Source organism: Thunnus albacares, chromosome 6 (assembly GCF_914725855.1).
Source record: "Thunnus albacares chromosome 6, fThuAlb1.1, whole genome shotgun sequence".
NCBI classification, from domain to species: Eukaryota; Metazoa; Chordata; class Actinopteri; order Scombriformes; family Scombridae; genus Thunnus; species Thunnus albacares.
The window spans coordinates 30,596,561-30,620,223 of record NC_058111.1 but is presented as its reverse complement, the minus strand read 5'-3'; the positions used below and the strand labels follow the sequence as shown (position 1 = coordinate 30,620,223).

General features: G+C 40.3%; 1 protein-coding gene across 2 annotated transcripts in view; it reads left to right on the top strand.

Annotated features, from left to right (window-relative positions):
* Positions 1-22,561, top strand: part of lrrc75a (leucine rich repeat containing 75A) — a 63,559-nt gene extending 40,998 nt beyond the window's left edge. For both annotated transcript variants that reach the window (XM_044353279.1, XM_044353280.1), the window contains exons 4-5: positions 15,513-15,786; positions 17,697-22,561. In XM_044353279.1, coding sequence (XP_044209214.1) covers positions 15,513-15,786; positions 17,697-18,290 — 868 coding nt within the window. In that variant the 3' untranslated portion in view covers positions 18,291-22,561. The remainder of the gene's footprint in view (positions 1-15,512; positions 15,787-17,696) is intronic.
* Positions 22,562-23,663: the final 1,102 nt, after the last annotated feature.

The following is a 23,663-nucleotide window of genomic DNA, read 5'->3' as shown; positions in this document are numbered from 1 at the left end:
CTGTCTAAGGGAAGTTATTTGTGTAATTTTTTGATGAAAGCATGCAGCAGCTTCTTAACAACAAATAAAATTCCTTTTCATTGGTCATTTTGATTGTGCAATATAATCTCTTATTCAGACATTGCACAAACCACAAAGAATTGAATTCCTTTCTATGGTAGGCATAAAACTTCTCCTCCACCCAGAATCAAGTTATATGCATGTCAATATTTTTATAACATCACTGTAATGTGAAAGAGATTGCTTGTAGTGACCAACCCATGGAGTTGTCATTTGATTCTGTATTTCCCATAAGCTTTATGGAGCATTTTACCATATTTCAGCTAATTATTTTGGTTCAACAGTCCGCAACTTCACTGTTATGATTCACTCTCACAGCTCTCATCAACCTCATTTCCAGCAACAGCAGGCAGCTGTTTTCAGCAAAAAGCTCCAATAAACCCACTGAACGTGACCTGCACAGCAGACAGAAAAAATTAGCAACTAGCTGGTGAACATAGTGGAGCATTAAGCAGCTACAGAGACAGATATTTCCCTCAGGGGTTGGAGACCACTAAGCTTGAACTAACAGCTTGTTCCACTGCCCCCAAGCAACCAAAAAACAATTAATACTGCTTTAAATAAATCAGACTTACATGCTGTTAGTTTTCATCACAATTAATAATTTACAATATTATTGACAGTTAAAATCAAAATCAATATTTAAAACTAATTTTACCATTTTCTAAATCTATCCAAATCAGTCTAGCCCAGTGGGCTTTAGCATTTATTGGCCCTCAATACACAAGTAAACAAATGTTATGAAGTATATAGCCACTGTGGATAACTTTGAATGTCTCAGCTGTCATTACGAGGCTGTAGGTTTTCACTCTTTTAAGACACAAAATGTCTCCTGGGTATTTTGTGTCAGTATTCATTCATCTTGAAATTGTATCACTTTCATTTCAAGCTTTTGTAACAGCAGTCAGAACATCTATTTTAGTTAATGAGTTCTTTGTTTCTCCTTTACTCCTCACCCCCACCCTTTACTGGCTGCATAGCACTCTGGCCATTTGTTTTCCTCTTGTGGGAGTAGAAATTGGTTTCTCTGCCTCATCTACGATGGATTTACCCTTGTATGGTGTTGGACACCATGCTGCAGAAAAGAGCCCTTGTTCTTTCTGTTTCCTGGTAATGTAGATAACTGCAGCATTTTCTAATGTCAAACTCTGTTGTTGGATTGCAAATATCTAGATATCATTTCAGTTTTTCTGTTTGAAATGCTATCGATGGGGAAAAGAAAAGTACACTGGTATCCACAGAGTGAAGAGAAGAGACCTGACAGACCTCTATTATTGTACATAAAAGCAACAGCTTAATCAATATGTATCCTCAGTTTGAAAAAGGATGAATTTTAGCTGTCCACATGCTCGCAGTTGTCAAAATTATTTGAGATAGGAAGGTGAACTTCAGTCTTTAAATATTAATACAGACTATAACTAACCAATTTGGAGATAATGAATTGGAATGAATGGATTTTAAAATGAATCCGAACACTTCAAAAGCACTCGGATTTAAATTCTCAATTTAATCCAAATCTTTTTTTTTTCTCTTTCCTTGACTTGTCCTCTGAGTCATTCTCTCTGCCCTCCCTATCAGGTCCCAAATTGTCCACCTCTGCTTTCCCTCACTGGACAGCATAGTTAGCTCAGCAAGTGTTACCCACAATGCCGTTGCTGGCTTTACAATAGCTCTTCTCCCTTTTCAATGGGCCCTGTTCCCCAACATTATCATTGTTTTGTGTGTTAAATCATCATTATATCAGTCAAGTGTTTCCGTTCATTAGTCGGTTAGGTTTTTTTGATAATTGAATACATCGGTTGGTATGTGTGCTTTATCTTTGTTTTCAGGTTTATGATCTGGTAGAAGGGTCAGCCCACTCTGTATGTTCTTTCAGTCGTTCTGCTTGTGTTGTTGGGGGTAGATCAGCTGCTCAACCAGGGAGACTGCAAACAGGTTTATATCATTAGGTCCTCTTGGCAGTGAAAGACTGGACATTTTTAGGATGTGAGAAGGTAAAATTGTTCTGTAGTAAATGACATTTGGTTGAATTTATTAACTGTGTGCTTATAGTAGACTGTGATTGTTAGCAATAACAGAACGATCCAGTGTTCATAATTGTGTGGTGTTCTGTGTGCTTTGAAAGTCTCGTATCTGTGTAGCTCACCCCCATACTTACCTGAGCAGGTGGTAGGTTCCAGTTAGGCGAGGCTGAGAAGGTAAATTGCCATTCAGTGGTCAGTAGGAAAGAGCTGGTGGCAGCTTGCTGTGAGGCTGCAGATTTTATTGTTTGTTTGCTTTGGCTTAAGTTATTTTTGCCGAATTTCCCAATTAATAAATATGACCTTTTGTGCACATACTTTTTTGTGCCTGCCGACCTGCTTTGTTTAACATCCCTTTAAAAGTTTCCAGTGCTAAATACCATCTTCTGCCCTTTATATGGGGTGGCAGCAGTACAAGCACACAGAGGAAACCTGGAGAAAACAATGAAACACCCATTTCTAAACATGTATGAGATTGTGAGAGAGGCACTGGTGATGCTGCGGAGTAGGAGATGATAAAAGATTCAGTAGAAAAGGTGATTCAGGCGGATTATGCTTTTGATAAATTTTAATGATTGCCTCTCACAAGGCTTAGAAGAAAAAAATGAATTTTTGAAAGTACCTTATGTCTCTATATGGTGTAGTGGAGCACATGTTTTTAATCCCACCACTTCCTTCTGTCTTCAACACATATTAAAAAGCTCAAAAACACCAAAAGGTGTTACCTGTTCACTCTCTATAAAACATATACTTGTTTAGAAAATTGATGATCTGTCTTTTATTATGCAGCACACTGTCATATAAAGTATTGTGGTAAAGCACAGAAATTCCAATGTAACCTTTGCTGTCTGTGTCGATGATATAAAGCTCACTACTGTGCAGTGACATAGTGGCACACCAGTCAGCTAATGCCATTCATGTTGAATGCATTCATATGAATACATAAACATTTCAAATTAGATAAAATAGTACTGATGGTTTGCCATTTCCATCTCCAGCCCGGCCTCCTCCACAATTCAACACCGTCATCTGTTTGCGTCTCAATATGACTCATGTTTATTCCTAGTGGACCAGTGACCTCTTGTAGCTGTATGAATAATGGTATTACCCACTGAACACCACTGCTACTGACACAGATAAAGATGCTTTGTACAGAGCAACTCTCAATTGTTGCCAGCGTGTTTTGTAGATGAACATGAGCCAACTGCTTCAGTCACAGTTTGGTTTCTGCTTCACCTCATTTAGCGGAAAGATTATAATCGAAGATATGACAATGTGATAAATACTTTTCTTTATGAGAGTAGTTGCGTTTAAAATTACTTCAGAGGGATTTTATGTGACATCACAAAAGTTACTCACTGTACAGATGGTAGCGGACAGTAGACGAGGTCCTCTGGTGGCGAGGACAGCTCAGAATATGCTGCTCTTAAAGATGTAGTAATCAATTGTTGTCCACTAGGGGGCAGAAAATCATCAAAACAAGCTGCCAGATGCACAGCCACATGTCCCAATTCCATACTAAATACTATCAACAACCGGAAATGACACAATACTTGTGCCACCCAACGTAAATCAAACAGTGACTTTAGAAAGCTACTGTCAATTAAACTTTTTAATATTTTTGAGTGAACTTAATTTTGTCGCTTTTAACAGTGTGAATGTACTACATACTCAAAACCTGCTTAGAATTGTAATAGGGGTAGTTTATCAAGTTATTAGGGCTAATGTGTCACCTACCTAAAAGTTACCTACCTACACATCCAGCAGACACAGACCAAGCATTCATTTAGAGTCATGTTTCTGGCAACTTGATGAATGTACGTCCAATATTCACTCTTCTTTTAGCTTTGTTTTGACTTCCATCAACTCTTGAGAAAATATCTGTCTCTTGAGCTGCTAAAAGCTACACAGTCAGCCAGTCGCCAACTTTGTCTGTCTTCTGTTTGGTGCTGGGAGTGTGGTGTACAGTGGGTTTATCACAGCTTTTTTGCTGGTAAAGGCTGCCTGGGTTAATAAGAGCGGAGAGGCTGAACTATATACAATAATTTTTCGATAAAAACAAAACTCTTAGCTAAAAGAAGCTAAAACGCTCAGTAGAGCTGCAGGATTAGGCGATAATTCTCTGACTCCTGCTCTGAGTGACTCTTCCAGATTACACCAATTCGATGTTAAAATATTAATGAATAGAAAATGAACAGAAAAACAAAAAATAGATCAATTATGCCCTCAAAATATCTACTATTTTTGCATTAGCAATACTTTTCTTCCAATTTTACAAAAACGAGAGATACTCATCCAAACATGCAAACATCCCATCACACATTAGTGTAGTGAAATCTTGCAAAATTTACCAATTTCTGTCTTTGTCCAAAAGAACTAAACCAATAAAATCTTCGTATTCAGTCACCAGAATTTCTGAGAGCACTATGGTTCAGCCCCTTGGAGAAGTCTGACAAAAATACACTCATGCGGGTCACCTGGACAAGTGAGAACAATAGACCTGATGTCGGTGTTCGAGCTGATGTAGCAGCTGGGCAAGTGCTGTCCAATCAGTGTCATAGGTATCCATGTGTATGCTGACTTCTCTTCCACCTGAGCACTCTAGCAGCTGATTTCTCGCTCCTCCTCTGTGGTTGAAGTTGGCCTAATTAGTTTAATCAGATGCTGTCGTGATTGCTGGGAATGTGACTTTGCATAAATGGCACATGATCAGAAAAAATCTTTTAAATGATTTCAGTGGACTCAGTCATGTGTCTTGAAATATGTGACAGCTGCTCATTCAGACAGAGAATAGTGCTATTTCCTGCATCTAAGATCTAAGAAATGTTCCTCCTGATCGTCTGTTGTGGGTACTTACAGTAACACAGTCAGGGAGTCATAACCCTAACCGCTCACACCCTCTATGCTACCTTCGTAAACCTTGTTGTACAGGACGAGATGGAAGAAGGGGTGTTTTCTCACCTGTGCTGTCAAAGAACAGGAGAGGATCTTCAGCATGTGCACACACCAGCTGACTAGGTGATAAATGATCTCCAGGGCACACAGACACACAGGCAGGCAGGTAGAGGAGAAATAAGGACAAGATCTTCAGTCATGCATTATTTTAATACTTAAATGTACCGTCCATGTCTTCACCTCTATCATCTCCTCCATTTACATTTCATGTCTGAAGAGGATGCTGCTGGTGAAATGTAGTCACTTTCACCTAGATTCACCTTGTGAGTCTGTTTCAGGAAACAAGTGGGTGGTTTCAGATCTTTCAGCGGAAGAGATCAAGCAGAAGCATAGACATGATTTGTGTTATGTACTGTATATCTGGATGGATGATATAGAGAGATACAGTCAGACAGGAACAGCCAGAGAGAGGATCATGCAGGGATGGAGGTGAAACACAGTTAAGCCTCGCGGTGACATGCTGAGATAAAAGTGGCATTTTTAGAGATGCGATATGAAATCCAGGCTGTGACAAAGTCCCTGTGTCTTTATACAGACTACATTTATAGGAATAAGTGGAGGAGTAGCTTATGACTCACAAGATATTATTTTGTCAATGTGATAATTAGAGGTACTTGGGTCATCAGATATCAGCTTTGGAACGCTGGGCCTTAATGCCCCCTTTTGGTTTCCAAATAGATTTCTGAAATTTTCTGCTTTATGTGTCCTCACCATAATAATAAATCACTTTGATTCTTAGTTAGTTCTTCGTTGAGATGCAGCTTTCCTTTGCCAAAACTTAAGGGCATCCAGCATATGTGTCCCTTTTGGCATGATGGCCCCTGAAATGGTGCACAACAGTAGACTGTATATACAGTAAAGATGGACGTATCAAGATATGACGTCACCTGTTGGTTTGAAGCATGGATGTATAAAGAGAACTGGATACAGTGTTGGAGGCAGGGCCTCATTCATTCCTATGAAAGTTGGTCAGTGGCGCATGAAGCCAAAAAAGTTCAACAACTTCTGCATCTGCACAGCCCATAGAGCAAGCACAGTAGCACAGTAGTAGACGGCTACTTCCGGTTTAGCCCTCTGGCTAACTTGAATGGGGATGAAACAATTCAATCGTGCGGCTCTTCTAGGCTTTTGAAATATGATAGGACCAAATGGATCAAATTCTGATAGAGAGACAAGTCATTTCGCGGAGGTTGTGATGCTCAAAAAAGTGTATCCGCTGATTTACAGACGTCTCTTTCACAATGTAAGTCTATGGGAATAAGTCTTTTTGGGCCAGTGTTCATCACATGACATTGTAATTACACGGTTTGGCCGCTATGTCAAATTTCTTTATACATCCATGGTTTGAAGCCCAGAGTTGCAGCTTATGGTCAGCACCATCATTTCCGTTTGGAGTCAGGACCTTCCAAATGGGTTTTGCCTTCCACACTCTGGAAACACGCCCCGCTACTTCGGACCCAAGCTAATGCTAGCTTGTCTACTGGCAGCAGAGCAGTTACCACACAGTGATGCACCACACACCTGTAAAAGGAGGTGAGGACCGGAGTGCCTTCAGCCTCCTCAGGAAGTAGAGGCGTTGGTGGGCCTTCTTCACTGTGCTGGCTGTGTTGGTGCTCCAGGTGATGTTGAGATGTGGACCCCCAGGAAATTTAAAGCTGGTGACCATCTCTACAACAGATGTGAAGAGGAGGAGGAGGAGTGGTGTGTGACTCCTCAGAGTCAACAACCATCTTCTTCATTTTGTTCACATTGATTGAGAGGTTGATGCTTTTGCACCAGGCTTCCAGTCCCTCCACCCCCTGTCTGTATGCAGACTCATTGCTGTGAGTGATGAGTCCCAGATTGCTCTGGTGTTTGGCTGAGCAGTCATAAGTCAGCAGTATGTACAGTAGGGGGCTCAGTGCACATCCCTGAGGGGCACCGGTGTTGAGAATGATGGGGGAGGAAGTGACATCTTTTCATTCTCACAGACTGGTGCCTCTTTGTTAGAAAGTCCAGCACCCAGATACTGAGATGAACTGAGTCCAACAAGTGACAGTTTGTTTATCAGGGTATGTGGAATGATTGTATTGAATGCGGAACTGAAGTCCAGGAAGAGCAGCCTGGCATAAGGGTTCTTGCTCTCCAGGTGAGTGAGGGCCAGATGAACCACAGATGTGATGTTATCTGCAGTGGAGCGGACAATAGCGCAACAATAGTCCAACTCGACTGCGAGTCCCGGAGCCAGGGAGAGCAACAGCTGAGCCAACTGTCAACTGTCAAGACAGCTGTCAATCAACAGCCACACGGCAGACATCAAAGCTACTATAAGTCTTCAGATCTTATTAATGGAGCAATAGCAGAGGAAAAAGGGCTCAATACAAAAGCAACTACAGCCTGTAGTTGAATTGGAGAGTGGCTCCGCCATTGCCAAGGTAGCAGAACTTCTTCTCCCACTCATGTTGGACTGGGGGCAGACTGGACGCTACAGTGACTCACTGTCCCCCCTGTGGTACAAGTTGTATTACAAGACAGTAGGGGCCATACAGGGCTGGTGGGGAAGGTGCAGGGAAGGTGCAGAAAGATGAGGTGAAGTCAGACATAGTCAAATATTGGTTCTTACCGCCTTCAGCTCTTTTGTGTTTCTACCCCAGCTTCTGTCAGATCCACTAAGATGAAACATTATGCAGAGTCTAGAAAACTTGGGGTGAACAATAATTGACAAAAATCCACATCCTCTGTGAGGCTGCACTAATACAGCATGCTAACATGCTCACAATGACAATGATAAGTGATGTTTAGCAGGTATTATGTTTACCATGTCTTAGTTTAGCATGTTAGTGTGCTAACATTTGCTTATTAGCATTAAACAAAAAGCACAACTGAGGCTGATGGGAATGTTATTAGTTTTGCAGGTAGTTGGTCATAAAACTAATTATTGGCCAAATTAAAATTTTAACCTGAACATGGCACAAGGTGGAAAATAAAGGGATGAACAAAGTGATTATGTTTCATCCTGAGGGGGACATGAATGTCTGTACAAGATTTCATGGCGTTCTTGAGAGATTTCAGTTTGGACCAAAGTGATGGACCAACCACATGCTAGTGTGACTAAACAAACAACGCTACTTGAATCTGACAGTGATAAAGCATAAAGCTGGTGCTCCTCCTGATGCACAGCTAAATATTGCTACTAATGATCCTTTTTACCCTGTGCAAGGCCAGTGTGGGGTCGATTCAGTTCGTATTCTTTTCAGTCAAGTAGCCATGTCCTGAGAGCGTTTTCAAACAAATTTCAATGTTAGTTTAATTAGCTAAAATCAATGGCAATGGCTAAAGCTGCTTTTGTCTGAAATCAAGGAACCATTGTTTCAAAATTACGAAGAATTTCAAGTGGTAAATCTGCCACCAGTATCATTGTAAACTTAACTGCATATGACAGGTGTAGGAAGAGGGCAGGGCTTAGCAAATGGTCGGTTACATTTTGTAGTAAAAATCTTAAATTATATCCATGTCTCATATCGAGGTCTCCATCCCAACATCCTGCTGATTGTGGCTCAGACAGGGGTGAGTGACCTCAGTTCAGAGAGGCTGTATATATCTCTTTTTGCAGCGTGGGATTCTGGTCAGAAGCCAAAGCCACCATGAGCTCTCTCATCGTCTCATCTGCTTTTTATTTGCACACTCCTAGTCTTGCTTCTCTTTGTTTATTGCCTTAAAGCAAGCAGGCCAGAGTGATGTTGGAAAGAAGTGGCAGATTGTCTGGACAGAGACAGAAGGAGGAGGGGTGAAGCATGGGAAACATTTCTCTGTGCTGACAACACATGAGATGAAAGGCAGTGATGGGCGATAGTCCACAGGTTGAGACATGTGTAATTTTACTTTCTGGAATCATGTAAACCCTCTTGTGTGTGTGTGTGTGTTTCCTGTTGAGTACAGAGTCCAGACAGACGGAGCATTGCTGGGAGAGGGGAGGTGCAGCTGAGCATGGGAGGAGAACATGAGCCGTAACAATTAGATCAGTGGTCTCAAACCACGTGTAATGTAAAGCCGAGGGCACGGATGCACCAGCTGTGTTAACTAATTAGCACACATTCACTCAGAGAGTAGGAAATGGGCTGCTGCGAGGAGTTGGGTTGGTGCAGAAACCTCGAGGGCCTCTGTGGGAAGTGGTTTGAGACCACTTACCCAGACAGTAAGGGGTAGCCTCATCAGCCTCAAGGTGTTTTCACTGTTCATTTGCATTTACTTGCAAGACGTGACTTTTTTGCAAAGTTTCTATTAGGTACATACAACATGTGTGAAAACAGGTGGTCAGGAGCTTTATTTTGTTGTCAAGCATTCCGTGTAAAACCCTCCATCTGCATTACAGTGAAAGAACTGCTTTCTGTAATCTTGTAGAAGGTGATTGAATTCACTGTACTTGTAATGGATTATGCACAATTTTAAATATTAAATAAATGAATTTAAGTGTTTAATGTATTGTGGCAGATATAACTAAATGAATATGGATGGTGTTCTAAATTTTTCTTACTGGCATCAAATCCCATGAAAAGACCAAAACCAACATTGATTTAGTCTCTCAATACTTTCTGACATCCTTAACCTGCCTCTGGCCCCAGGCCCTGCCTCTTGCCACTGCAAATGCCTTTCGAGTTAAGTCATTGCCATTATTCTGAAATATGTACATATCATAGTGTTTGTTAGTGCTGCTTTGTGTATGATGATTATCTGATTGATTGAAACGTTGCACAGAAACATTTTGCCATGATATCTCAGCTCCAGCTCCAGCTTTTTTTAGAAAATGTCTCAGCGATTTCCAAAAACAGCTGACCATTGTAGTTTTTAACATCTTTATGTCGTTATTTAAAGTATATAAACTATTATAAATATTTTCATATTAACAATTGATAAAATTACTATGTGTAATGTGTAAGGGATCACTTGTAGAAACAAACCCACAGAGAAGTATCACCTGACTGCTGTTCCCCTCAGCTCTACATAGTGTTTTAACAATTTTTCAGCTCATTGTTTTGGTATTTAGGCCACATCTTTACTGCTTTGATTCACCCTCATAGCTCTCATTACCATTGTTTCCACTGGCTGTGGCTCAGGAGGTAGAGTGGGTCATCTACTAACCGCAGGTTTGGCATTTGGTTTGGTTTGATCCCCAGCTCTGCCTATGTGTAGAAGTGTCCTTGAATAAGACAATAAAACCCAAATTGCTAAAATCAGAGCTAAAAGGAGAGTGAAAATTGAACATACATTTGGCCGGTGGAAAGAAACAGGACTATAAAATATTCGGAGCACTCTGAATAAAACACTTTGCCAACATGTGTGCCATACCAACATAATAATCAGTGTTGTGTTCTCAGCTTGTTCTGCTGCCCCAGTGGGCCAAAACACATCAGTTATTACAGGTATCACACTGTACCGTACATGGTTGTTTGCTGTGTGTTCTTGTCCATGTAATGCTAATTTTTAATTTTGAAATGTGATCTTCTCCTGCTGAGAAGTTGCAAGCACAACCTCATGTTACAGAGAACAGCTGCTGCAGGTGATGAAATATCAAGATTTCCCACAGGAGATGTGTTAAGTTAGTGGTGATGACAACAAGGCAAGCCAACCTAATTACAGTGAATTCTGTGAAAACCTCGTTACTGCTTTTTATTGGTTGGTTTGGTTTAATATGCAAGAAAGGTGAATTATTTAGTAGGTGCTGACAAGTGACAAAGTGGTTAGTTTGTAGCTTGAGATAAATCATTTGAAGTATTAAACATTTCTTTTCAACTTTTTTTTGCTAGAGTTCCTGCTGTAGAGATCTCTACCAGAGTTTTGTTTTGGTAACATTTGAACTAGAGATGTAAGTTATTGCAGAAGAAATTGCAGAAACATCTTGAGGTCCCCTGAGATATCTGACTGTGAATTCTTGTTGAGAGATTTCTTCAAATCCCATCACAGAGAAGGATGTCCATAATAGACAAACACAGAAGTTATGTGGCATAAATCAGATGAGGGCCATCCAGACTGTCAACATATTATCTGTCCTGTCAAGTCCAGGGGCTGAATTATGCAGCTGCACAGCATTTGTTTAAGAATATAACAGACTGTCAGCATAAACATCTTTTTCCTTATGTTTTCATTTTCTTTGTTGAAGTCAGAAGGAAAGAGAATTTTGATATGTTGGGATTCCACCATGCCAAAGTTACCACATGTGACACAGTTACATATATAGTTTAGTGTTTGGTGGTATAAAATTAGTAGTGTGTCAGGTTGTAAAGGGGCTTGGTGCTTTGTGGATGAGCTCCACAAATTCCAGATACTTCAAAACGAATATAACTGTGTGTTAATAAATACCACCAAACCATCTTGCTACTCACTAACTTGTCATCACGTTTTGATTTGAAAGGTTTCATATTATATGAGGCAGCATGGTTTTCTGAAAGTCTTCAGGATCTTGGAAATAGCATTTGACAAAAAATTCTCATTACAAAGTCCACTTCTTTGATAACAACTAAACCATCTCCATGACAACTGACCAAACTCCACATGATGAAGGCCACGAGATGTGGCTGACACCTTCCTTCACAAGGAAAAACCACCTTGTGATGGATTTTTTTTTTCCCAAAAGATTGGAGTCAAGTATCAAACACAAGAGTGGTGTGTTTTCTTTTTGTGGCATGTCAAGTTAAGTGAATGCAGACGGGACAACAAGGAGAGGGAGGGCGGCTGCTGTCCTCATGAACTCACACAACTATATGCTGCTGCTGTCTGAGGTGATGATGGTTCAACTTTTTCCAGTGTGACCATGGCAACCATAGAAACCACTGAGAGAAACTATACATGAGTTCCCCAAATTGTCCTTTATTCACCAGCAGAGCACAAACAGATCAATGAAGAGAAACGGGCTTGGGGGAACATCAGCTTCAAAGTCTGATGGACCAATAAACAATATGATACTAGTTAGCAAAACCTGTTATATTAATCACATTAATTAATCATTGCAAACCATTTCCTCTGTTTTAAGCTGCTACCTGCTTGTTTTAGCTGTAGTACCAGTCAAAAGTTTGGACACACTTTCTCATTCAAGTGAATAGGAAGGTGTGTCCAATTTTTTGACTGGTACTGTACATGATGAGATAATACTAGGTGGATAGCAGCAGCCTGTGGTGTATGGTGCAGGTTATTAGTAGGATCAGACCTAGTCGGGTGTCCTGCTGCCACTCAATCAAAATACAGAACCTTGACGTTGCCTGGCGGCAGACACAACAATAACCACTCGCTGTCAGAAAGCACTTTAAGGCTATGAGGCACCATAGATCTGACAGGGTACGCTTCAGAAGCTGACCAGCACAGTGACAGCTTGTGCCGTGAGGAGCTGCAGAGTGAGATAATTCTCTGTAAGTTCATCACTATGAGCAACGCCTCTCACACAATAACAAAAATTCCAATTAGAGTTTAAAGTTTACCGTAGCATTTCCATGACCTGCTGCTGTTCCACTATCAGCTCATAGGGAGGCCACGTTATATGCTGCCTGCACTCCATTCAAGCAGGTTTTCCTGCCCTTGCTAGTATGTAAGACATAGTTTGCCGGCACAGCCGAACAGGCCTTTTTCACAGCGGACATATTGACTGTCACAGTTGGAAAAGCACAGGTGTTATTAATAACACTAACAATGGCTCTGTTCTATTTAAGTGTCCCAGTAAGTCAAGACAGTGTGACAGTGAGCCAACATGAACAATATCATTAGGAGCCAGTAGCCCCAGCTGTTCATAAGTTTATATAACAAGTCTAACTTATATTATAACTAAGAGAAGTTATAGCCTTGTTATAATTTAAGTGTTTACTAAGTAGAGATTTAGCATTATGCATCACTAAATTTAGACCATTTGCACCACACATTTCTTTGCTGTTACTAAACATTTACACCTACTAGCTGCAGAGGGAAACTGTAGCGTAAGCCAGCCATGAACCAACTGACAAAACTAACGTTAGCTTGCTAATCTTTCACCCTTTAAAACTGAGGAGTAAAAGAGGTAATGTGGAATACGGTCGACATATCTGACCTGGCCTGACACTTTACATTACATTTCACAGAAAAAACACAATATACCTAGAATTACAAAACTTTATGCCAATAATATTAGACTGACTTAAATGTCCAAATAACATTGGTTAGGTTAGCTTACTTGGATATTTCCCTCTCACTGTAAACTGGATGAATACTACTTATTCTAAAACACATATTTCTCCAGGTATGCAGACATAAATAAAACAAAGTGCTATATTCCAAAGAAGTGTCAGTGAAATATATTATATCTTTTGCCACTAAAACTGTTCCTGATGCTACAGTGACCTCCTGTTCACACAGTTGGTTGCTTGTGATTAGATTTACACATCACTGAAGTGTTTACTAGATAAGACATTTATCTTCCTTAACACACAAGCTAGCCGGTGCAACCCAGTCCCGGACCCTGAAACTGAAGCAGCTAAATGGAATTCAGCCATCCTTCATTGTATTATTTACACCTGTGAACTACTAGGCTTGAGAGCAGGTGTATATATGAGGATAATGGACTACTGAGGGGCAGGTGTGCAGGCAGGAGGAGAACCAGGAGACTGGGAAAAGGTGGGAATACACTGAAGGAATTACATAATGAGAGGTTAGTGATCAGGCAGGCATGGGGAACTAAGCAGATGATTGTGATGTGATGATGATGCTGCTGTCTCCATGGCAGCACTGACTTAAGCTCATCACCTGTTTTGCTTCTTTATTACGATATATAACAGTATAGTCTGACAATCCTGAGTATGTCAATTGTGCATGCAAACTTCCAGACAAAGCTAATTGCAAAATAAGATTAAAAAATTGACAAGCCGCGCCCTGAGCCAGATGATGTTGGTAGATCAGACTGACAGGCAGTTACATGCTCTTCCCCCCAAAATCAAACCACAAATATAATGCAGTGACAGATCACTCCCTGTGACCCTTGGGAGAGTGAGGAAACATTTTTGGAAGGCTAAATTTGACCCATGTTCACTGCTTGGCTTTGGGCTGGTCTGGCCTAGATTCTTTACTAAAGTCTCTCTGGTATGTGAATAGATAAACATATTCAGCTGTTAACTGATGGTGATAGTTGAATCCCGCAGGCTGTACCACAGTCACATGTTTCTAAGTAAACCTGTGGCCAACTATATTCTGACCAGAGCTGTAGGTCTCTGCTGTAGCTCTTGTTCTGTTAATGTATAGCAGATTTATTGTTGGCGGGTTAATCCTAAATGAGGAACTTTGTGTGTGTGTGTCCCTAAACCTCACTTGCATGAGTATACTATATGTGGGTGATAATTGGTGTTGGCCCTTGTGTCCAGTGTGTATTACAAGCATTGTTTTCATTTGTAATCTGGAAAAATTAAACTTCTGATCTCAGCTTTTCTTCTTTTTTATGGACCAGACCCCTGGTTAATTTTCTGCCAAATCCAGGCACCACACTGGGTTTATTTTTAGCTTGGACCATGTGATTAGAGAGTATAGCTTTAAGTGCTTTGCTGCTCATCAGCCATTTTTCATTCCCCTAACTTCAGTTTCTTAAGCCCTAAATCTCCTTAGTGTCTCTCTGCCTTTGTCTGTGCGTCCCCAGAGCTCTCTTTAGCTGCAGTGTTTGTGGTTCTCAAGTGTACTGTTTATGTAGTTTCCATTAGCTGCCAAAGCACAATGTGTACATTACCCCACGCAGTGTGGATTCTTATTTTCTCTTTGTCTCTGCATGTATTCTTCACCACATATGGTCTTTAAAGGGCTGATTTTAAATGGATTGTTTTTAAATGGAGGTAACTGAAAGACCTGAGGTTTTAATTTGTTTCATCTCTGTCTTTATACTTGATAAAAAATGCAAGGAACAAAATAGACCATGTGATAGGAAAAAAAACAAACTTGCAGACTGGAAACAACTGGAAATAATTTAGGATGTTAAGGATATTACCAGCTGGAACTGTGTGTTGGGTCGTGGTGTAACATTCAGAAGGTCTGCTCAAAACTGGGTGCATAAATCAGAACAAATATTCAAAGAAAGAAACAATTACGTCTTTTACAGTTAGCACATCAACGCATTGTTTGATGCATTTCATGCGACTGTGTTCTTCACAGTGAATAAATCACAGTCAGCAGGAGACAAACATGGAAACGGAAACAGTATCAAGTTTCCACACTGTCACTTTGAAAGGTGTCAAGTTGCAGGTTTTATGTGATTAGTAGAGGTGGCTAGTGTTGCAAAATGTGAGATGTTATTGTATAGAATTGTTATGTGCATATACTGGTAGCAAGCAAAAAATTCAGTCAATAACCTTTTGGTATTAATTGTTGACTGATAGAAGTTTCAAAAAAAGTAAAAAAAAATGTATTAACTTAAACATCAGCATCTCCAAATGACACACAAGTGGCAGAAAATATTTCTGTTGTAATGTGTACAACTTGCTTTTCTCACGTGTCTTTCTCCAGCCTGAAGGCAGTGCTGTCGACCCCTCCGTCAGGCGGAGCGTTGGATCTATCCGGGATTCCTCTCACGGCTCGGGACATGGAGCGTCTGTGTTCACACCTACAGCGCCACGCCTGCACCGTGGTCAGCTTGGAGCTGGGCTTCACCGAGCTGACCGACGAGGCGTTCCTCTTGCTCCTGCCCACTCTGGCTGTTCTTCCTCACCTGGAGACCCTGGCGCTGAACGGAAACAGGCTGACCAGAGCTGTTCTGAAGGAGCTGACCGATGCCCTGAAGGTCAGAAACTCACTGATATTTTGTATATTTGTCAAATTTAATTATAATATAGTATTGTATTAGTATAATTATTGTAAAAACAAATAAGACCCTTTGCTTTCAGTTGCAAAGAATGGTATCTCTGTCCTTACTGAAGAGGACAGACTTTTTCATAAACTTTTAACTCATTCCACCACTTGTCTACGGCAGAAACCTCAAACTATATAAAAGCATGTATTTATCATTTGTGACGTCATTTTATTAGGAGTTGTTGCTGCCATCTCGACACTTTCTACTAAAAAACCTAAATTTGGCCAATGGGAGAAAGCCTGAATGGTGCTGAAGTGGGAAAAACAAGCAGCAATCACCACAAGTTTGATATGCAAAAACAAATATCAATCTAGGAAACCCACCCCCAAAATATTCTTCTCGTCAGAGTGCAAAATGTATTTTTTTTGTCCACCGGCCAAATGGCTAGTGAATGTTCAAATTTTACCAGTCACTCAATAGACTACCACTGTCTGAAGCAAATTTACCAGCCACTTTCATATTTTAGTAGCATTTGGCTGGTAGCTGGTGCTAGTTTTGTGCCCTGCTTCTCATTGAACATTAATTTCTTTTTTTTTAATAAATATTTTTTTTACCACCAAAACAGCAGAAACAGATTGGCAGTGACATTACATAATAAGTCTGATTATACTAGAAAAGAACTAAAATCAATAATGAAGTATTGTGTGCATGTCCAAAGCCTGATATATTTTATCATGTCATAGAGTTCCATTTTTGTCCAAAAGCTATTAAAAACATGTCAATGAGACAAACAGTTGTACTGAGAGACATGTTCCTTCACTACCATGAACACACACATCGTAGCTTATTTTGAGTCAACCTCACATTCACCGGCCTGGTGCCATAAATACTCACTAACCTGCAAAATGTGTATTAATTTGCAGCTGAAAATAGTCCCCAACAAAAACACTATTTACTCCTGTTTGACTAATGTTTGCAAAAGAAATACAGTGCCCAGCTGTTAAAGGAAAATATTTGGTCTTTAATTTGTATACCAAATACAAAACTAATGACAACCTAAGCAGTACTGTGTGTTTTGTGTTAATTAGCTAATTTTAGCATGCTAACAGGCCCCACTAAAGTGGTGAAAATGGTGAACATTATACCTGCCATTATAAACTCTCATATATGAGCATACACTCAGTCACAGAGGATGTGATCCGTTTCTCTAAAAGATAAATAACCAGTGATGTTTGAAAAACCCAGATGGTCATTTAAAAACACTTACTTCTGTTCTGACAGTATTTTCACAACCCTGACCCTCTTTTAACCATCTGGATGAAAAAATATTCCATCCGTTGCACGATCAAAAGATTTTTAAATAGTTTCCCAAGTTGCAACGGTTTCCTATCCAAGTAGCCAGCACGCAGCCATCTTTGGTTTGAGTCAGAAACAAAGTTCTCAAAAATTTCCTCAGTAGATATCAATGAGCTCTGATCGAGAGCAGTTGAGAAGTATTGAGAGCTGTAAGATCTGTAAGACTCTGTAAGATTTGAAACTGTTTTTCTTTAGTGCCATTCAATGGTACTATCAAGAATGACACTGTGTTAGACAGCTCTGTATGCTGCAATCTACACAAAATTATTGTTAGTTTTGTTGTAAGTCGTGGACTGGGGGTTTCCAGTCATTTTTAAATCAGCATCTAGTAGCTATACAAGTTGCTGAAACATCAGTGTATTATTGCTCCATCTGACATGGAAGAAGGAACCTCTTTCTCATTTGTAAGTGTGTGTTGAGGCTTGTAGATGCTGACAGTCTTTTTGACAGTGATCTCATTTGTTTGCTATAATCCTCTGAAAATAAGATGAGAAACTGGTGATGATGATATTGTTATTACAGTATGATAATATTTTCTTCTCTAGGATCCAGGCAGTTTCCCGAGCGTGACATGGATCGACCTGGGCAACAATGTGGACATCTTCTCCCTGCCGCAGCCTTTCCTGGTCAGCCTGAGGAAGCGCTGTCCTAAGCAGGGCAACCTGCCCACCATCCTGGAGTTCGGGGAGAGTCAGGCCAGCGACCCCCCCGAGAGACTGAGGGGGCTCGAGGAAGAGGAGGAGACCGACGACACCAACCGGACTGAGAGCATGGGCGAGCTCCGGTCGGAGGTGGAGGAGGAGCTGGACGGAGAGATGGAGATAGAGGACATGATGGAGGAGCTGCTTGACTTTGACAGGGAGGTACAGGGGAAGGAGGATGAAGAGGAGAGCATGTGGACCATGGAGGAGCAGAGGAAAGTGGGGAGGAGGAGGAGGATGAGAGGGGAGGAGGCGCCGAGGAAAGAGCAGTCGGGGCGGAAGGCGGTGATGGACGAGGACGATGACGACACGCAGAGCCACTCCTCCAGACTGTCTTGCTCCAGCCAGTCACAACACTCCTCTGGAGCCGCTGAGCCATTGAGAGCAGAGGAGGATGACCTGAACGAGGTGACCGACCAATCGGACCACTTGACCTGATTGCTGCTCCCTGCTCCGCTCTGCTTATATTTCCCCTCCTGTGTCGAGTCATGTCTGGAAGGAGGCGAGATGACTTTGTCTCCAGCAGAGGCTGACTGAGTGTGCTCGAAGCTGAAAGTCAAACAGGCTGCAGTGTTGGAAGGATGTAATCCATAGAACATGCCACTCGATACTCCCTCCACTGATCAGATTTGTGAGCAGCCGCTGCAGCTTTCAGACACTGGCAGAGTGACAGCTGAACCTAGGTGACTGTGTGATTGCAGCCGCTGACTGTAACATGAGAAGACAATCCCCTACAGGACGCCTGTCTGTCATAACTGTCTGTTGTTTCAAGTATGAATAGACTAAGGATGCTAATGCATAGAATAGACTGATTAATTATATCACATGAGACTTTTATGTATAACTGGGAATGTTTATCTTTATTCAGGTCCTTCTTCCCTGTAACCATGGTAATACCTACATGTGCCTGTAACACGTCCCATTACTGGTTAAGAGTGTGTTTGGCCACATTGAGAGATATAAAAAGAGACCAGAAAATATAGAACTAGTCAGGGCCCTTCAAACTTAAAGAAAATAGTGTTTTTGCCAAAAACTGTATAAAATGCCTCCCACATACATTGATGGCTAGCCAGATTGATTGCAAGATAGACAGGAATCAGAAGTCAAGCCAACAGATTTGTGGAAATCAGTCGATGCTAAAGAAAAGAACAGATGTAGTGGAAGAGGAGTGCACTGAAGATGAAATTAGTCAGCTGAAACCAAAAGAAGTAAACAACTGATGAAGAAAATGTCACAGTATAGGCCTGGTAATTGTAAGAAAATTGAGAGGAAAGAAGTAAATGTCCTGTTTGAAAGGAACAGGACTAAGTGTGATAGATGGGATACTCTGATGGCCATGTGTGTCAAAGCAAAGTACTGGCTAACAAGTTTAAATATTTAGTAGCCTTTTTCTCATAATCCACGTCATGTTTCACTAGACAGCACTATACACTAGTGTGTGTCACATGCTTACATGCTATGTTTATATATAGGCTGCAGCTACGATCACATTCATGTATGGTGTCCGCTGGGTTACAATAAATGATTACTTATGCAGTATATGGCACTCACTCAGCTTGTGCTTTCCCCCCATGTATCACTTATAGTCCATGCAACGCTTTAAGAAACAAACTGTATTTTTGGATGTACCTATCACCCATGGACAGATAAAACCTATATATATAGGTTTTATCTGTCCATGGGTGATTGTTTAGATTGTAATTTAGCTATTTAAAGAGGCATTCCTCTCAACTCAAGGAGTGATATTTGTTATTTTTGTGCTCTGAGATAGTCTAAGCAATATTTGTGTACATAAATTATGCTTCAAAGCTGAACCAGACTCTTAATTTGTGATATTGTAAAAGTTACTGACTGGTGTTGTTGATAGAGACTTAAGACTTAACTGAGGCACAGAATATTAACTTGTATAGAAGAAAGCCTCACCATATAGCAGTTACTAAATTAAATAAATACAAACATATGTTTCCCTTAACAGCTGCCCCATGCACTAATACATTCACTTTTGGAGCTGCTAACATGTGTGGCATCAAAAATTAAACGCTTTTGTAACATACAGATGATTTTCAGTCTCAAATCTTCCAGCAACCCCAGCTGGTTCTGTTATGGAGATCCCCTGGACCACTGGCTGTATGGAGTAATGTCTGATGGTTACAGTCTGTGAACAAAAGAACAAAAACACAAACAGTATAAATCAAATAAATATAACACTGCCAGAAAGACTTTTTTGCCATTGAGTTGAATAAACTCTCTAACACTGTTTTTGACAGATATTAACTAAAAGCAGGACTCTTGTATGGGAGTGAATGAGGTGTACAGGTGTTCATTTTACTACATTGAGCTGGTATGTTTTAAAGGGGCACTCCGCTGATTACTATTCAACTATTCAGTACTATTCAACACTTGTATAATGTTTTTTGTGGTGCTGAAGGGAGCTTTACTAGAACTCCAAAGTCTGAGAAAATAACCCTGATGATGATGAGTTGCATTATTGGACATGTAGGATCCAGTGTTTTTGAAATTCAACACAGACTAGGGACTAAAAGTCAGGATATCTCAGCCTCTGCTGCTTCAATTTTGACCATTGAATAAAAAAAAATCTGTGTGTCGCCAGTCCCCCAACATTATGGAAATGCAATACTAAATCTCTGGAGTACCCCTTTAAAATATGGTAGTTGTTGTTTATCTATGCCGAATAATAACCGTCAACAGATGTTGGATGGGAGCCATGTTTTTGTCTCATTCTGTCTGTCTGTTAAATATAACTGATATATTACCTCTAAATGGATTTGCATGAGACTTTGTGGAAAGGTCAGTTGGTTGCATGGTGAAAATCCAAAATGTGGAAGTGGAATATCTTGATAGTATTGCATAGCACTTGCAGATACAAATCTTTCTTCCATGCAAAGCTATTCTCTCTCGAGACAAAAATATTATTGCAACCATAATCTGATAAGAAACGAGTGATATATCAAAACTAAAATTAAATGTCTGAAGGGAGAAAATTAAGAAAAATGCCTGATCAGTATAAATAACTTGGTAACTAATAACTTTGTGTTCACTTAATCATATTTAAAACACCAGTAAGCTGAGTTACAGCAGAACCTATTAAACCAAAGCAAGCAGCCAATTGAAAGTAATTTGATATTTAAATTACTGTAGGCAAGCAAATTACCATATATTATTTTGGAAAACAACCCTGCCTAGATTAAGCAAGCAATGTTATGATAAGTGTACATATTCATATAATGGTGAAATGAAAATTATGGCCCAGAATGTCTTCTAACCAACCTTGCCTAGTATCTGTTTATCACTGAAGGTGTTGTGATAACTTACCATACATCCTTTGGACTTTGCTGATGTGGTTGCCCACAACAACACACCATTTTGCCCAAAGGTTTATCATACAGTGGGGTTGTAGTTTAATGGAGAAATTCAGGGGTATTGCACTTGAAGCTAATTACAAAGAGTCACCTCCCTTTAATCTACTTTTACAATAAGCTATTATTGCATTTTCCCTGCAAAATTGCAAATAGATAATTACAATGAACCCTTTAAACAGAGGCAGACGGGTTGCAATATGCTACTTTACAGTTGTGGGCGACTCAGCAGTATCATCAGACAGTTAATGTGATTTTCAGCAATTGAAGCCATTGTGTAGAGGGAAGTCAATGCCACACAACTGAAATATTGATCACTGTAAAGTGAGTTCAGATTGTAACGAGAGTGTTTGTGTGCCATCAACAACTGGTCAGTGTGGATCAGTGGCTTTATACAGCATTGTCAGTGGTTTGGACCCATTGCTCAAGGTCAAACTGACTCACTGCATGTGACTTCAACTCCCAAGAACTCTTGTGAAAGCTTCGAGACTCATATTCTCAGGTTTACTGGAGTCTTTTGCTCGCTGCTGTTAACAGGACTCCATGTGACTGCAGAGAGAGAGAGAGAGAGAGAGATTTGGACAGTGGAGATCAGAGTTGTGTGAACATATTTTTGGTAATGTGCTGAAGCCATGCACTTGTCTGCTTTTATGTTGAGGTCACAGCAAATCAAAGTAAGCAGGTCCTAAGCAGAGTAAACTGACATGTCAACCATCATCCTGAGTTTCAAGAACTAATTTTTAATTACCTTAAGATTAACATAATGTTTCAATATTGACCAAAACTCATATATCACTCCACTGTACTTGATCCACTGCAGTCCTGTGTTAATAATCTAATTCAAATTGTAGCCACATGTCTTAATTGTTTGGTGATTTTCTCTCCCAGCGACTGAAGACTCTCTCTGCTCATCACCACAGGCAGAATGACTAGTCCTGTAGTGTGTTATTGTAAGACGTGAGATGACCATGGTGTGGGATGGGGCTATGAATGCTTGAATTGATGAGGTGGCCGTGTAAGTCTTGCTGGTGTATTCTGAGAAGTAAAAAGAAACATGTTAATGTGAATCTGAAGACATGACAGTCTGTAGCTTTGGATATTTTCTCTCTCTGTGAGTCTTTCTTCTATATGTATTTCTCAATCTACAGTATACCTCTGTATTATTCTCTATACAACATCTTTCTTCTGTCACCCTCCCCTTTCCCAAAGCTCCCGTGGATCTTTAATTTTCATGCCATATTATCAAGGTGAGAACAATGCTCTGTGCATTCATTTACAAGTGAAATTGTTATGAATGGATCTTACCAATAAATTCTATGATACAAAAAGAAATCCTGTCCTGTTGTACTTTTTCATTTTTGAATATCATGACTGCTGGAGAGCTGCTATCCACAGCAAAAGTTTAGATTGTAGGTGTCAGCTACAGCAGAGACTATGCAGACCTCGATGTGGAGGAGCATCCATCAGCATCCACTGGTTCATCTGTGTGGAAGCTGTGCAATCTCAGTTTTTCACAGTCTTATTTTCACAGCTTTACTCGTGGTTACTTATTGTTTAGATCGGTTACAAGGCATCAACAAGAACAACTTTTTGTGTTGCCAGGTTGTCATAAATTTCACTTGGTGTTGAGCCATTAATAGTCTGTGGTTATAAATGTCATTATAAACAGCAGTTAACCATCGTGTAGGGGAGACCAGGGACAGTTGTTACATGGGACGGTTGTAACACCTTGAATTCCTCCAATCAGAAACAAGCTATAGTGATTACACTCACTCTGGACGTGCTCAGTTCGATTGTCTTCTTGCTTACAAAAAAGGAGCCACATTTGAAACTCCCAGAGAAAGTTACCAGCAAAAGTGTTTTTTTGAGGTAAAAATTTTACTTTTCTATCAGGTGTATTTTTTTGGATACCATCCTGAGATCAAATGTCTAGGAATCCAAACAAGTACTATTAGAATCACTGTTCTTTAAGCTAAAAATAGGAATGGCTAACATGTGTCAAACTAGCAGTCAAACTAGTTCACATGAGGTGAAAACATGGCTGGTGATACTGGGACGGTTGTAATGCGTTGTTACAACCGTCCCTAAACCAAGTTTCATTTGTTTTAAAAACCTAAAGGCCTACATAAACTAGATAGATAGATAGATAGATAGATGGATAGATAGATAGATGGATAGATAGATAGATAGATAGATAGATAGATAGATAGATAGATAGATAGATAGATAGATAGATAGATAGCAAATTAGAGGTAGAATGTCATAAAATTACATGCTAAGTAAATGATAATCAGTTGCATGCTAATAGTCAGTGGAAACACGTGTTTGCTTACAGCATGCTAAATATCAGAAAGAGGAAGACAGATGGGAGTCCTGCTTCCTTTGCTGGAGAGGGCTTCAGATGGCATAAACGGCATTTGCCATGTTACCCTGT